At 43.2% G+C, this 15,151-nt stretch overlaps 1 protein-coding gene across 7 annotated transcripts in view; it reads left to right on the top strand.

The window, feature by feature from the left end:
- nhsa (Nance-Horan syndrome a (congenital cataracts and dental anomalies)) overlaps nucleotides 1-8,162 on the top strand; it is a 58,573-nt gene extending 50,411 nt beyond the window's left edge. For all 7 annotated transcript variants that reach the window (XM_032526686.1, XM_032526685.1, XM_032526687.1 and 4 more), the window contains 4 exons: nucleotides 319-450; nucleotides 1,036-3,849; nucleotides 4,922-5,045; nucleotides 5,122-8,162. In XM_032526686.1, the coding sequence (XP_032382577.1) occupies nucleotides 319-450; nucleotides 1,036-3,849; nucleotides 4,922-5,045; nucleotides 5,122-5,743 (3,692 nt within the window). In that variant the 3' untranslated portion in view covers nucleotides 5,744-8,162. The remainder of the gene's footprint in view (nucleotides 1-318; nucleotides 451-1,035; nucleotides 3,850-4,921; nucleotides 5,046-5,121) is intronic.
- Nucleotides 8,163-15,151: the final 6,989 nt, after the last annotated feature.

Consider the following 15,151-nt stretch of genomic DNA (forward strand, 5'->3'; position numbering starts at 1 on the left):
AACTGAAGCAGAAAGCAGGATTTGTCCTTTGGTCAGTAACCCCATCAACATGCTGACTTTGTTTTTGCAGGTTTTTGCTACAGGCACAAATACTTGTTACAATTTCTTTTATTCCTTCATTTACATTTCATAATCTGTCTGTTTAGACATAACATCAAGAAGTAAATAACTCCACATTTGTCTTACTGGGACTGTCCTACTCAACATCTCATTTAGATCAGCCAAGTGTTTTTTTGCGAGACAGCGTTAGAGTTAAAGAAGTAATCGCTGCCGTTGCCGCTAATCAAAGATTCCTCAGATGTCCCGTCTCTGTTGCAGGCGTTGGCTTTGACAGAGATGCTAGTGTGCGCTGCTCGCTCGTTCACTCGCAGTCTGTGCTTCAGAGGAGGAGGAAGCTGAGGAGACGGAGGACTGTCGCCGGCGTTCCCCGACAGGTGCAGCAGGATTTAGGTATGTAACTCCATCATCAGACTCTCCCTGTCAGTCACAAAGATTTGAAAATTAAAGTAAAATACTAGTAACCTTTATGTTGTTTGCTGTAATGTTTTACACTTTAAAAAAAAAGGTTTAGTGTTCAGGGTCTAAATCACATTTTTGGACTTTGTCATTGTAGAGACATGGTGCCAATAGTAATACAAAGCAGAGCATTATGTGCCATATTGGGTTTAAATCCTATCCACATCAATACACTACAGAAGAAAAGCTTTAGAGGATGTCATCATAAATATGAGAGACATAGTCAACTAGTCAGGCGTTTCTTTAAGATATTTTTGGCGCATTTCATGCTTTTATTAGCAAGACAACAGTAGAAAGATGACAGGAAATGAGGGGAGAGAGAGATGAGGAATGACATGCAACAAACGTTTGTAAAAGCTGGGAATGTTGTAGACACTGAAATACAGAAATATACATTTAAAGAACATGGTGTAAAGAGCAATAAAGTGTGCTCAATTCAGTTCTAATCTATAGCTGTATCTGAGTTTGTTTATTGCATTTTCTAATGCTTATGGCCCGTGTGTTCCTTTATTCTCCCAGACTCGGATGATTCTCCTGGTTCCAGAGAGCGAACGGTGATAGTTCATGCCAGTCCCAATATCACTCCCTCCAACGAGGAGCTGGCCAGCCATCACAGCACCAGGGACTCCGGCTGCCAGACAGAAGACTTTTTGATCTCAGGAGCGCCGTCTCGGCGGAGGATCAGGGCCCAGAGAGCGCAGGGAGTCTCCCTCTCCCACTCAGCAGGCAACATCTTGTGCCTGTCGGACAGCGCCGACGCCATGTTCTCTGCCTCCGTGGGCGCGCGCCTGCGCTCCCGGAGCCTGCCCAGAGACGCCAGCCGGATGATAGACAACGGGCACAATGACAGCAACGATGAGGAGGAACTTTCCCCCTTTGACATCGAGGACTTCCTGCCTGGACCGGGGGAGTTGATTCTGAAGGATGAAGAAGAGAGCATGGATGAGCAGGCCATTTCTGAACACCAGCTGGGCTTGAAGTACAAGCAGCTCTCCGAGAGACCGGAGCACAGCTGGATGGAGAGGACCAGATCCCAACTGCCAAGGAAGGCCGACATGGGCAGCTGTGAGATCTCATCCAGTTCAGACACCTTCAGCAGCCCGGTGCATTCTGGCTCTGCTGCAGGGGTGCTGGGAGGTCAGATGGACCATAAGGACGACCACCAGTCCTCAAGTGGGAATTGGAGCGGGAGCAGCTCCACCTGCCCATCACAGACCTCCGAAACCATCCTCCCAGCAGCATCTCCGCTGCTGACGGGCTCCTCGCACTGTGACTCAGAGCTCTCCCTAAACGCCGCTACTCACAGCAACGAAGACCACACCAGCTTCATGCTGGACCACTACCAAGGTCTGAGGACCCAGCGGGCCGGCTCCTTCTCCTCCACAGCTATGGACATATTAGAGGAAGCAGGGTCCAGCACTCCCATTGAGGGGGAGTGGAGTTACCCCCACACGGAGCCTCCACGCTCACAGGACTTCAGCCCTGAGCCCAGCAGAGAGGCTGAGAGCAGCCTGGGCTGCCCCAGCTTCACCAGCATGGCCACTTGCGAGAGCAGCTTCTCTGACAAACCGCTGTCGGAGAAGGCCGACACCGTGTCACACTACTCCGTAGACACTGAAGGCTACTACACCTCAATGCACTTTGACTGTGGTATAAAAGGTAGCCAAAGCTTCACTTACAACTATGCAGCCCCCGGTTCTGATTGCGGCCTGTCTGACTTCAGCGGTCACATGACTCTGGGGAGACGCTGCCTCTCTTTAAGAAAACCAAAGGCGAAGCCATGTCCGCCTAAGAGGAGTTCATCATTAAGAAAAATATGCAGTGAGGGACACATCCCTGACGATAAAGAACCAAAGATTACTTTCGCGGAGCAGCTTCCGCTGTCTTCCAAGGAGAGGAAACTGCAGCTGTCTTTGTCTGGCTCTGCTGGTCGTATAGACAACTCTTCACTGGTCAGAGAGCCCCTTGAGATCTGGGGGCTTGAGGGCTCAACTGATCTACCTAACTTAGGCATGTTTAGCTCCACAGATGCACATTCATTTAAGGACGAGGGGGTTGTACAGTCAGACTATGCAGATCTGTGGCTCCTGAACGATTTAAAATCCAGCGATCCTTACCGATCTTTGTCAAACTCCAGCACAGCGACGGGTACAACTGTTATCGAATGCATCAAGTCACAGGAAAGCTCTGAGTCTCAGACATCCCAGTCTGGCTCCAGAGCCACCACCCCCTCACTTCCATCAGTAGAGGGAGATTTCAAGCTAACATCTCCAGAGAAGCTAGCAGGGCTGGCCAGCCCATCCAGCGGTTACTCCAGTCAGTCAGAAACCCCCACCTCCTCTTTCCCCTCCGCTTTCTTTCCCGGACCGCTGTCACCATCCAGTGGCAAGAGGAAGCCAAAAGTCCCGGAGAGGAAGTCGTCTCTTTCGTCGCTGTCACTGCAGTCGCTCTCTTGCAGGGATGGAGCCACCTCGAAGAGAGACCTGGAGCTGCCAATAATCCCTCCATCCCACCTCGACTTAAGTGCCCTTCATAGTGTTGCCAACAAGACTCCAGCTTACAGGACCCAGAATCAAATCCTTCAGCATAGCAAACAAAAAGCTCCAGTGTCAGCCAAACCTGTTGCACCACCTAACGCCCATCCCATGTCCATCACGCCCACAGTGCTGCACTCAGTACAGCTCCGGTCCATCAGTAAGGAACCTGAAGGAAGCCATGAGGACAAAACCACTTCCAAACTCAAATGCCCCACTGTGAACTTAACTGACACACTTTCTTGTAGCAATTCTGTGGAGGTCAAGAGTCCCCTGTTATATAACTCACTTCAACATCACCCACCCTCGAAGGGGTCGTGTGACTCTGTGTTTACCTCAAGCGAAGAGCTTGCCGACGGAGAGGCAGCATGTCAAAGTGAGACGATTGTCAAGCAGGACAGAGAAGCCGAGACATCGTTAGACGTCCCAGAGAGGACCACAAGTGATGAAGGAGAGACGAGTGGAGAGTCTGTAGAAACGCCTCTCTGCTCTGGAGACAGCAGCATGCTGGCCAAGCCTTTACACCAGCAAAGAGCTGAGGAAGAAGAACCGTATCAGATTAAACCAGGTCTTCCTCTCCCTGTTCAGCACAGTTTGCCCAAGAGATCCAACCTTTTATCAAACGGCCTTGATAAAGTGCCCAATACTGATGTCCAATCAAGGACGTCGCAAGGGAGTTCAAACAGCGATGAAGGTAGCAAAGAAGTGGAAAATGAGTTATCAGGTGCTTCAGCGGAAAATGGCTCCCAGGACGACAGGCAGGAGTCCACAGCAGAGACCAACGGCTGCTTCAGTACAGGTAGATCGCAACCGTCTAATGTTGGCTTTGTTAGCTCAATGGTCCGTAGTAGGCTACGAACCATACAGATCACTGTCTCAGAGCATTTGCTGGTTTTCTTTCTTTGTTCAGTTTTTTTCATTTCCCTTTTTATTCTCTTGCTGTTTTCTCGTTCTCCCTCTCTCCCTCTTTCTTTCTCTCGCTCTCTCTCTCGATTTCAGTTTCATGTTGCTTTATTGGCAAGCCAAAAAGACATCTGAGTTGCCAAAGCATAAGAACAAATATACATATAAACAACAACTCTCTTTCTCTCTCTCTCTCTCTCTTTCACTTCTGTCTGTTTCTAACTCAGTACCAAGGCTTATTGTGACCCAACCAGTCTGCTATGAATTCATCAATATAAAAGTTGTTAAAGCGGGGACCTCTCGCTCACCCTGTAAGAGCATGTGTCCCATGTGGGCTGAGTCCTTTGCAGCGGTCCGGGTTCGAGTCCGACCTGCGGCCGTTTTCTGCGTGCCACCTTTCCTGTCTATCCACTGTCAATATCTAATAAAGGGAAATATAATCTTTAAAAAACATTTGTTGAAGTCCCTGAAAACTTGTTCGACCTCAATCTATAGTAATATTTCTCTATATCGGTAAATGTTCATGACTAAATAAGCAACAATCAAAGTAAAAAAACTAGACATTTTGGTATTATTGATTGAGAGTTGAACACTATGAGACTGCTGATTGGCTTCGTCGGGACTACTGTGTGGAGGTGTGGTTTAACCAGATTTGATTGACAGTAAACAAACAACCCACCAACTGTCATTTTTCTAATCCTGATAAGTGCCAAATCATAACAAAAGTTATCTCAGGACACATTACAGAGTCTAGAACACACTCTTTAATTCATAGGGACCCAACAATTCCCCCCAATAGCAAGGATTTAGTGTGACAGTGGCAAGGAAAAACCTTTTAACAGGCCAAAACCACAAACAATCCCATGATGCATGGCAGTATGTGACATCACATTTTTATATTATTACATTAATGCAGTAGAATACAGTATATGGAGTATGTTCAGATACTGACTGATTTATGTTCACAGACTCCACACCCAGTGATAACACAGTGTCCCCTCTGAGTGATGAGTCGAGGCCAGAGGACGACAGTGTGTTTCTGTCCCCCACCAAGGCTCGGACCACGGAGGATCTGTTTGCTATGATACACAGGTAAGCAGTTCGGTACAGAGGCTTTGTCGTCGCTCAAACTTCACAGAGATTCTCAATTGGATTTCTTCTTTTTTAGGTCCAAAAGGAAAGTGTTGGGCAGGAAGGATTCCGCCGAGTTGAATGTCAGGAACCGCCTCGGTGCTGCATCAGGGTGCACCCCAACCAGCAGCACTGTGAGCTCCCCAGTCCCCCTGGTGTCTCCCTCCCCCGCTGTGACGCCGCCGGGCCTGCACAGAGTCTCCGGGCCCATCTATAGAAACGCAAAGAGGTCCAGCACCTCCAACGAGGAGTTCAAACTGCTGCTGCTCAAAAAGGGCAGTCGCTCAGAATCCAGTTACCGCATGTCAGCGGCAGAGATCCTCAAGAGCCCCGTCACTCCTAAATCTCCCGGAGATTTTCTGTTGGAGTCCCCCAGACAGCCCGAAGAGCCCACCTCTCCCCTGCAGCATCAGTCAGGACCAGATCCGCCCTCCAGCCCTTACCCCAAAGCATACGCAGAGGGCTTCTCCCCGAAATCCTTCCCCACATCTGCTGCTTCCAGGCAGGGCCGCTCCAGAATCCCCCCGCCTGCCAACAGTAGCCGCTATGGCATGCGCAGCAGACTGTACCCCGTGCCCATGCAGGCCATCTCTGAGGGCGAGACGGAGAACTCGGACGGAAGTCCCCAGGACGACCGCTCATCACAGGGCTCCACGTAGAAAACAGACAACAAGTGTCAGAAGGTATGAAATGATTGTTTACCGTAAAAACAGATGGACCAGAATGAGTTCTAATGGCAGGAGCATTGAGGAGGTCATTGGTAATGTATGCAGAACATTTTTAAAGAAATAGTCATACATTTACTGTTTGTGGCTGAGTTTTATAGATGTTTCCTTTTGGTTATTCTGTGGATACTTTAAACAAATATCTTCAGAAATATGTTATACACATATTAGCGTTAGAAACAGGGAACCAGATTTTTTAGCATCTGCACCAAAATATGAATGATGATTAAGTAGAAATGATGAGCGAAACATTATTCTACAGAAAACAAAAAAAGACATAAACAGTTCTCAAAAAGCTATGGTTTGGTTAGTTTATGGCCAAAGCCTTCCCTCAGCCCCGCTGCAGTACATTCATGTTCAGTCTTAGCTGTTCTGCTGCCAGACGTCTCCACAATTTAAAACAATTCTCACAGATGGACATTTTTATCTAGGACAAATATGTTGGATGAATTGTTTGTATTCTGTGAATACCTATGCAAGTAGACACCATTTTTACATTTCTTAAAGCCAGTTATACAAATCATTTTGATACTCCCCAACTGATCATCAGGACTAACACTGTATGGGAAACAGCTGTGTAAAAAAACACGGGAATCCTCAATGCATCTATTCCTATTGATGTGTGTGTATATTTTACTCAGTCCTTTTAAAAGCGTATTAGAGATTATATCAAACTTTAACAATATTTTCAAATTCTCACGCAATAAGACGAGTGATTCGAGGTGCCACAGGAGATGTCAGAGCCAAGCACTAACTTGACAATCTTAGGAGACAAGAAGGGAGCAGGTGTTAACATGGGAGAAGAAAAAGTGTTCAAAAAGTCCGAGGCGGTGAAATAGGAGAGCTGTAAAAGAATAAGGAGGTTGTGTGTTGTTTTTTTATTAAACGTGATAAGGGTCATTTCTGGTTTGCTGACTCAGTGTGTTCACGAATTGTTGGAAGAGGCAAGTGGAAAGTGTTCAGGAGGATCAAATATGCCTTATTACTCTCTAAAAGAGCCAGTCAGAGACCAGCAGCTTGGCCTCAGCAAGGGGAGTGGTTTATGAGATTTTTCAGTTTTGATGGAGGATGTAGGGTTGAATATGGAGCCAGCTAATCATCTATCTATGATGAAAAGACCACGTTCTGGATTAAGGGGCCTAGCATTTGGTGCTATTATGTACCAAATGCTCGTCTATTTAATTTCCCAACAAAATATAACCTGACGTAGTTTCATATTTTTTGTGACACAACAATCTAAATATATATATATTTATATAACTGGCACAGAAGTTCTCCATAAGCTCCCCGATTTGGTTTACACCTCTAGATAACCTAAAGCTGAACTCTTTAGATGCAGTGAATTGCTGGTATAATTAAAAACGTATTTTATTCAGATAGTTATTTTGTGTATAAGAGACAAATTTTAAATCTTATTTAAGACACTGGCTGCCGAGACAAATAGGAAAGCCACTCATTAATGAAGCTACAAGTGAGGTTTTAGTTGTAACCCTGGCAACCTGAGGCTTTTTATTTGTCCCCAATCATTCACAGTAATTTTTATATGGTGTTTAATGCAGTGATGGTACTCAACCATTATGCAAAAATGACAGATTGTAGCCATAATGCCCTATGGAAGACTGTTCTTCCCTATAGGTACACTGTAAATACTTAAACTTAATTTTGGCCTTAATGATACTCCATACTGCAAAATGAAATGTCAAATAACAGGGTACACAATGGGTTATGTCTAAGTACCTTCATTCCAACTTTTTTTCCTTTCTTTTTTTTTTTTGCACTGATAAAGTGATGTTTGTGAAGTTTCATCTGTCTCTTGCTGTACCTGGAGATATTTATAGACCTTTACATGCAGCTGTTTGACTTCCCTTGAATAGTATCCACACCCTGAGTACACTTTGGGAGTGGAGTAGATGCTTCTGCCAAAGGCTAGAGCGTGCACGTTAGTGGCATCAAACTGTTTTTCTCTTCTCGTTTACTTGACTGAAACAAAAACCGAAACTAAGGAGAATCACAGCGTAACTTATGGTACTAGATGCATTTTGGACTTCAGATCAACATCTGTAGGTATCAGCTTTTGTATTTTTTTGTACAAACTTGTAAATACAAATAACTTTTGGAATTGTCACAAAGGTTGTTGAATTGTTTCTTATGTATAAACAAAAATGTTTTCAAAGTTTACATTGATTTCAAACCTTTGTATATTTTTGAGCTGTGGAACACTTTGTCTTGTATTTATTTTTTAGTAAGCATCGTGGAACTCCCATAGTAAATCCTATCAAAGCCAAGTGCTAGCACCACAGGCTGCTTAGCAAATGTGTATAAGAAGACAAATAAATGTGACTGCCTTGAAAATCAATCTTTGGCTCAGGTGTGACGTTAATTGTTCTTATTTTAAAGGTGTTATACTAAAATTTACATAACAGGTAAATGAGGACAATATGTCATGATTTACTGTAACAGAAGATACTACGTTTATCTACGGTTCAAAGGGTGTAGTGTTACTAAGTACATTTATTTGAGTATTTTGTTTCATGCCACAAAACCCTAGCCTGGAGGCCAGCTGAACGTAGCCCCGCCCACAACATCAGAGGTCGGGAAGTTGGGTCTGGACCAATCAGATTGTCAGGGCGGGCTTTATACGATGATGGACAGATGATTGACGGTAATGTGATCAACCACGTCACCAAAGAGATGAATTTGTTGACAACAAAGATGGCTGCCACTGGAGAACTGAGCTGTGTAGACTCCTCCATGGCGTCTGTTAGAGAAGACATCGACAGATGTTTCATTTCAAAAGAGGAACAGAGAACCGCCATTTTTACCGTCCTTCCTACGGGACTCAGTAAAAGTTCAACATACATCACACACTCCGTTGCTCTGATTGGTTGTAGCTATCCAACTGAGTGCAGAGGCGTTTTATTTCCTGGTTGGGTTGAAACACGCCCCATAATCACAGCCCAATGGAGCAGAATCAGAATCATATTCTGACTATTATATATAATAGACTGAGTATGACTACGTCAGGCCAACAAAACATTTCAGCACTGTATAGAATGTGATGCATTGTCATTCATTAAACTAGCTACACCCTGCTAATCATCTAATATACATACTCACAGGGGCCATTTCTTTACATTGAGTACTCTATAATAAGATTAGATAATACTTAAGGAGAAAAACTAATTGTGTTGCGTCATATGTCTTTTTGTCTTGTTACGATGTCACGTCTTGTCCTCACATCTGGTTTTGATTCTGTCCCAAAAACAAACCCTTTTTTCAGAGCCGATGTTCTTGACTGGACTGCAGTGTCAGCGGTGTCTTCACAAGATGGCGCCACATCTTACACCAAGAAGAGACGACAGAAGGCTTTGGTTTCACCGGATGGTGATTTAGAAAAAGACAATATGCAGTAAATGAGGTGGATAAAACAGTCTGGGAATGAAGAATTGGAGAAGTGGTCAAAAAGCATTATAATACTGTCCCATACTGTAGATTCATATCCAGACCATATTGTTTTTTTTGCATCAATTGAATGCAGAGTATTTTCACAATACATGACTTTCTCATCAGACTGTGGCAGGATTTAAACACCTAGAGGTTGTTTTTTTTGCAATATTGTAAATCACTAAAGGATGCCACAGTAGCCACTAATTTAGGATAAACACTAGAGGGTCTTCGCCAGACGAATCCACAAGAGAATGCTGGGTAATTTGATGCAAATTGAGTGTAAATTAAAATTAGGCCTCTTTGTGTCCTGGCCAGAGAAATAACAGCTGAGATTTTTTTCTTTTCTTTTTTTAAACGTCTTAACAAGTCTGAACTGGTTCCTCTCCACCTAACCGACTCGAGGCTTAGCTGTAGTTATTAACATGTCATTTCTGCATGCGTTGTGTCACGTTCATGGTCATGCTCCAGCACCGACGTCCGTCTGAATTCTCTTTGTTGCTCTGGCTAATGTCAAATGGACAAAAACGCCTTGTTCTAAGTTAGTGCACGTCAACTGAGCTGAGATTGTAGGTGAAGAAAAGAAGAAAAAAAGGTAAACAGAGCCCTGGACTGTTTGGGATCCCGAGTCGGTACCTGTCAAGAGGCACGTCGACCGTGTACCCTGACCTCGATTAGCATCAAAGACAGGATAGCTTGGCATGAGAGTAGATGGAGCAAAAATGATTTTTGTTCTCAAGAGAAGGATATTGCATGTTTCACAACGTGTAAAGTGCCTTAGCTGGAGAATTAAACACATATCTGCTGATTTCAGGTCACCTCGACAGCCCCGACCCACGAGGAGCTGTCCTACAGGACATGCTCTGACGGTGGTTGACCACAGAGGAGTCTTTCTTTCAGTGTTTGTCTTTGTGTCCATATTTTCCCTCTGGCTCTAAAGACAGTACAACAGATATTGTATAGGCCTTAAAAGCAAATGGGAACCCATCATGACATTTATCATCGTGGATTATGATGAAGAAGAACAAAGCCGAGTGAAGATCTTCAAAAGAACAAAAAGCTTCTCAACGCTTACTCAGTGCAGATGTTAGGGATTGTATGAAAATTAATAGATGGGTGGGGGAGTGGGAGTCAGAAAACAGTAAGGAGGGAGGGAAGTGTACTTTTTTTTTTCTAACGTTCTGGAGATGAGCAGTAGAGAGTTGCTGTTTTTTTTTAACTCAGATACTAGCCCCATGTCATAAATATGTTTTACCATTTGCAAATGAAGCAAATATTCATGTCAATTTTGCGCAATTTGTGTCAAATTGTTAGCCTGACCAAGCTCCCCATTGGCTGGGCTCAATCCGAGGGGCGGGATAAACAGCTGTCTTTCAAATTCCCTCTGCACGCAATAGGATAGCGCTCCAACCAACCGGAGCAACGCTGGTTGATAAATTAAACTTTAACCTCCGAACACATCTTCCTTTTTTAAGAACGACTTCAGAGCTTAACTCCAAGTCTCCCAGAGCTGATTGGACAGACGCTGTTCTCCAGAAGCAGCCATCTTCTTTGTTTTCAAGCATCTATGCCGTCATTATGTTAAGCCCCGCCCACCAGCTCCATTCACGATGTGATTGGCCGGACCAGAATTTGTTTTTTCCAGCTCACAAACCAACGGAGAGCTGCTAGACCGACCCTGGCTGCAGACTACATTTACTGCTGCTAGGGTGCGTCTAGACTTCTAGGCTGTCAGAATGACTTTGTATGCAATCGCTCCAACTCTAAAACGTGCTTCTCATTGGGTGTGAACATGTGTGTTCACACCCAATGAGAAGCACATTTTACAGTCACACACGTATCTAACGTTCGCATCGAGAAATACAGTACACGTGGAGCTAATTAGTGACAACTGATCAAAAAGTGCTTCATTTCTCACTTGCCTAAATTCCTTTATGCAGCATCAGAACAGGAACTGCATAACTGCTTTGAAGCTAAATATTTTCATACAAATGTATGGGACGTGGTGACTTTTTCAAATGGAAGGTCCCAAAAAATCCCCAAAACAGTATATAAAAATAGAATAGAATAGAATGCCTTTATTGTCATTATGCACAAGTACACGGTACTTGAGCAACGAGATTAAAGCAATCCCTTTACAGCGTTGACACAAAAATTATAAGAATACAAGATAACAATATAAAAAATATATTGTGATAATGCTGGGGAGGGTCTTGCTTTTTTTTAAATGAAATGGGAGATTCAGCCCCCATCCCCCACCCAATCCATTTCCATGATGAGTCAAAGGCCCTGCAGAGGAATCAGTTCTGGATGTAGGTGCCTGCTGTGTCCAGTCCATGTGAAGGAACTAGCGGGTCACACTGCGGATCACTCAGCCCCCGTTTTTGGATTTGTTACTTGTCTAGTGACCCATTTCAACAGCATGTGGAGCAGAAATGTACCTCAAACAGTCTGGAGGTGTAATCCACACACCAGCATACCAATATATTATCTAGATGAGAGCAACTGGAGGAGGAAAACCTTCTGATCTTCATGGTTCCACCTCTAGTGACGTAGTCGTGCTAGCACATGCACACCGGGTGGGGGGAGGAACACGGAGCAGGTAACCACACCAAAGTCCCCACCAGGCCACCAGGGTATGTTGTGAGGCTCATTATAGTGCATTAAACATCCTCCCTGCGGAACAATGAGAGGCCCCGGGGCCCCCGAGGCAGAGCCCGAGGCTGGCAGGGACTGATACGGAGACCCAGGGGATTCTGCTCACCCGGGCCTGTCACTACCAGACCTCCACCCACAGCTGCCAAGCTCCGTCCTCCCCCGCCTGTGTCCTGAGCCCCTCACCAGGTTTACAGTTTTTCTCCATTGGTTTGGCTCATTTCTTGAAACAGAAATGACATTCTCAAAACAACATGGACAAACCTCCAAACTACTTGGCAATTGTTCACAACAGAATTGAATTTCTCATTCATTTCATCAAATTGCAAATGACAGTACATGCCTCAATGTCTCAGTACATCTTTGCAAATGATTAAGTACAGGTAGCTACATTTAGACAATTTCCAATGAATAGATCTTGCTGATCTAAACTGATTGTGATCTCGGTCTAATGGTGTGCCCTCCAAAACTTGTCAGCATCATTTCATTGTATAAGCCATTACATGCACAATAGTCTGTTCAATTGTCAAAATGAGTCAAGAACATAATACCATGAATACCAAATATGAATCCCTTGGAACATTTGATAATTTTTTTTTTTCACAGCAATTGACAGTCAGGTGAAACTAGAACTTTACTAACGAAGGAGGAGTTTCACACATCTCAGATGACCAATCAAACAGTGTGTTTAGTTACATGACAGGTGCTGTTCATAACTGTGAATGCTCCCAAACATGTATAGAAAGATCTTGACAATGCAAGACCAGCACAATTTCTGAACATGGAGGCACCTGGCCAGGTAAATGAACAAGAGCAACTGCCTGCTCGAGTAGGAGGAGGTAGAGGAGGAAGAGGAGGAAGAGGAGGAGGAGGAGGAGGAGGAAGGGTGCGTGGTGGTGGAATAGGAGGAAGAGGCAGAGGAGCACGAAGACATCATGCTGTCCCGGATGAAATTCGGGCCACGATTATAGACCATGTCATCAACCATGGTCTTACAATGGCGGAGGCAGGTCGTCGAGTGCAGCCTAATGTGCCTCGCTCTACAGTCTCCTCCATCATCCAAACCTTTCGCAGGGAAAACAGGTATGTTGTCAGTCAATGATGGAATTACTGTATATGTTGTATAGGACAGGACACTGTTCATAGAGCAAGAAATATATGTATGTATATGTACATTGATATTTACCTATTCATTTTGTGTGTGTGTGTGGTGTGACTAATATCTTACCTCAATGCTTTGTTACTAAAAAATGACAATGAAAAACATTGGACAAAATAAACTATTAACTATAGCTTAGAATTATAAGGTTATATCTCCACTTATGGTCGACATTGAGTTTTTGACACAATCTGATCCATTAGGTGTTTATTACAGTAATGCCTGTGTGGTGTTATTTTTGTAAAAAAAAAAAAGATTACATGTAATAGATAAGGCTATAATAGAAGATTATACTACATAACGGTTTTGTCAGCTGGGATGTAAAAACTTTGATGCTCAATATCTCAGAACTACCCTAAACGGAGATAGGACCTTACAGTTCTAAGCTCACGCATTGTCGGGTTGTCACCATGTTAAAGAGGAATGGGCTAAGAACTGAAAGGTGGATATGAGGGACATTTCATGTCCTCTGCCATAGTGACAAAATATCTAAACATTCTGACTTGCAGTGCTACATAATGCTAAAGGGACAAAGCATTTTGGGGGCACTGACTGGTTAAATGAGAAGGAAATTTAGTTTGACACATGAGTGAACTGTTTTGGGAGAGGGTATGAGCTTTGCAGGTGAACATGGTGTTTGCGAACCATCCACGTTATTTTGGCAAAAGCACCAAGAGTGTGAGAAACGTCGGTCTGTTTTGAGAAACGAGCGAAGCAATTGAGAAGGATCTTTGCCATTTTGGTGGCACTGACTCTTTATATGAGAATGAATTTAGTTTTGAAGCATGAGTGAGCTTTTGGGAGAGATATGAGCTTTGCAAGTGAGCTATAGTGTTGTGCTAACTGTAAGAATGTTTTGCCAAATGATCTTAGAGTTTTGAGAATGTAATTTCTGTTTCAAGAAATGAGCCAAACCAATGGAGAAAAACTGTAAAATGAAAGATTGAAATACTGTCAGAAAAATACATATTCTATTCCTGCGGTACTTCTAGCTTGTTCCTTCAGGAACTAGGAGACTGTGGATCATTCATGACCCTACTTTTTTTTTGATCTCTCTAGATTTGTATAAAATTACCTTTAGACAAATAAATGTTCACTTTCCTGAGTTTGAAATGCCCCGAAATGACTAAAAAATAATAATTTAAAAATGTAGATAGATAGATAGATGAATGGATAGATAGATAGATAGATAGATAGATAGATAGATAGATAGATAGAGAGATAGATTAGATAGAGAGATAGCTAGATAGATCGAGATAGATGAGATAGATGGTAGTAGAGAGCATAGATCAGTAGATATAGATAGATAGAATAGACAGATGAGATGGAATACGTATAGAGAGATAGATAGATGGATAGATAGATAGATAGATAGATAGATAGATAGATATGTATTGATCCCCAAATGGGAAAATCAGTCACACGGCACAGAATATAAACATAAATGAAATACTAGCATACAATATACATACATACAATATACATGAAATAATAATATTAGGAATAAAAATATGAGAACAAATGTTTGAATATGTACGGGATGGAGGAAAAAATGTGCAACGGCTTAAATAGTATGTTAAAATATAAATAAACCAATTGTACAGGTGGCATTTAGTGCAGTTTTGTGGTTTGAAGATTTAAAAAAGACGCTGCTTTATTTCCTGCTTTCCTATCCTGTTATTAAATAATCTCATAATTTAAATTAAAGCCTTAACTGGCGACCTCTTGTGGATTTAACTACAGGGACGTGTACCAATTACATATTGGCTCTGTCATCTATCATTTCCATACTTTCTTTCAGGAAACTGCATGGAATTCTCTTTGGAAAAAGCAAACCTATAGAAGAAAGTGACAACTGGCCATAGACTGTATATTATTAATATATCCTTTGGTTATGGGTGACGTGACACTATTTCTTCTCGGATACTCTACATGGAGGAATTATCTTCGTTTGTGTATGGATTTGAACCTTTTGTAACCTACTGTTATTGTTCATATGTAATGTTTCTATTTCTATTTTGTGTCTCTGTCATAGACTGGTGGGGAGAGGGGGGGGGGAGGGGGAGGACCCGCTGACGATGCTG

Source organism: Etheostoma spectabile, chromosome 9, assembly GCF_008692095.1.
Source record: "Etheostoma spectabile isolate EspeVRDwgs_2016 chromosome 9, UIUC_Espe_1.0, whole genome shotgun sequence".
NCBI lineage: Eukaryota > Metazoa > Chordata > Actinopteri > Perciformes > Percidae > Etheostoma > Etheostoma spectabile.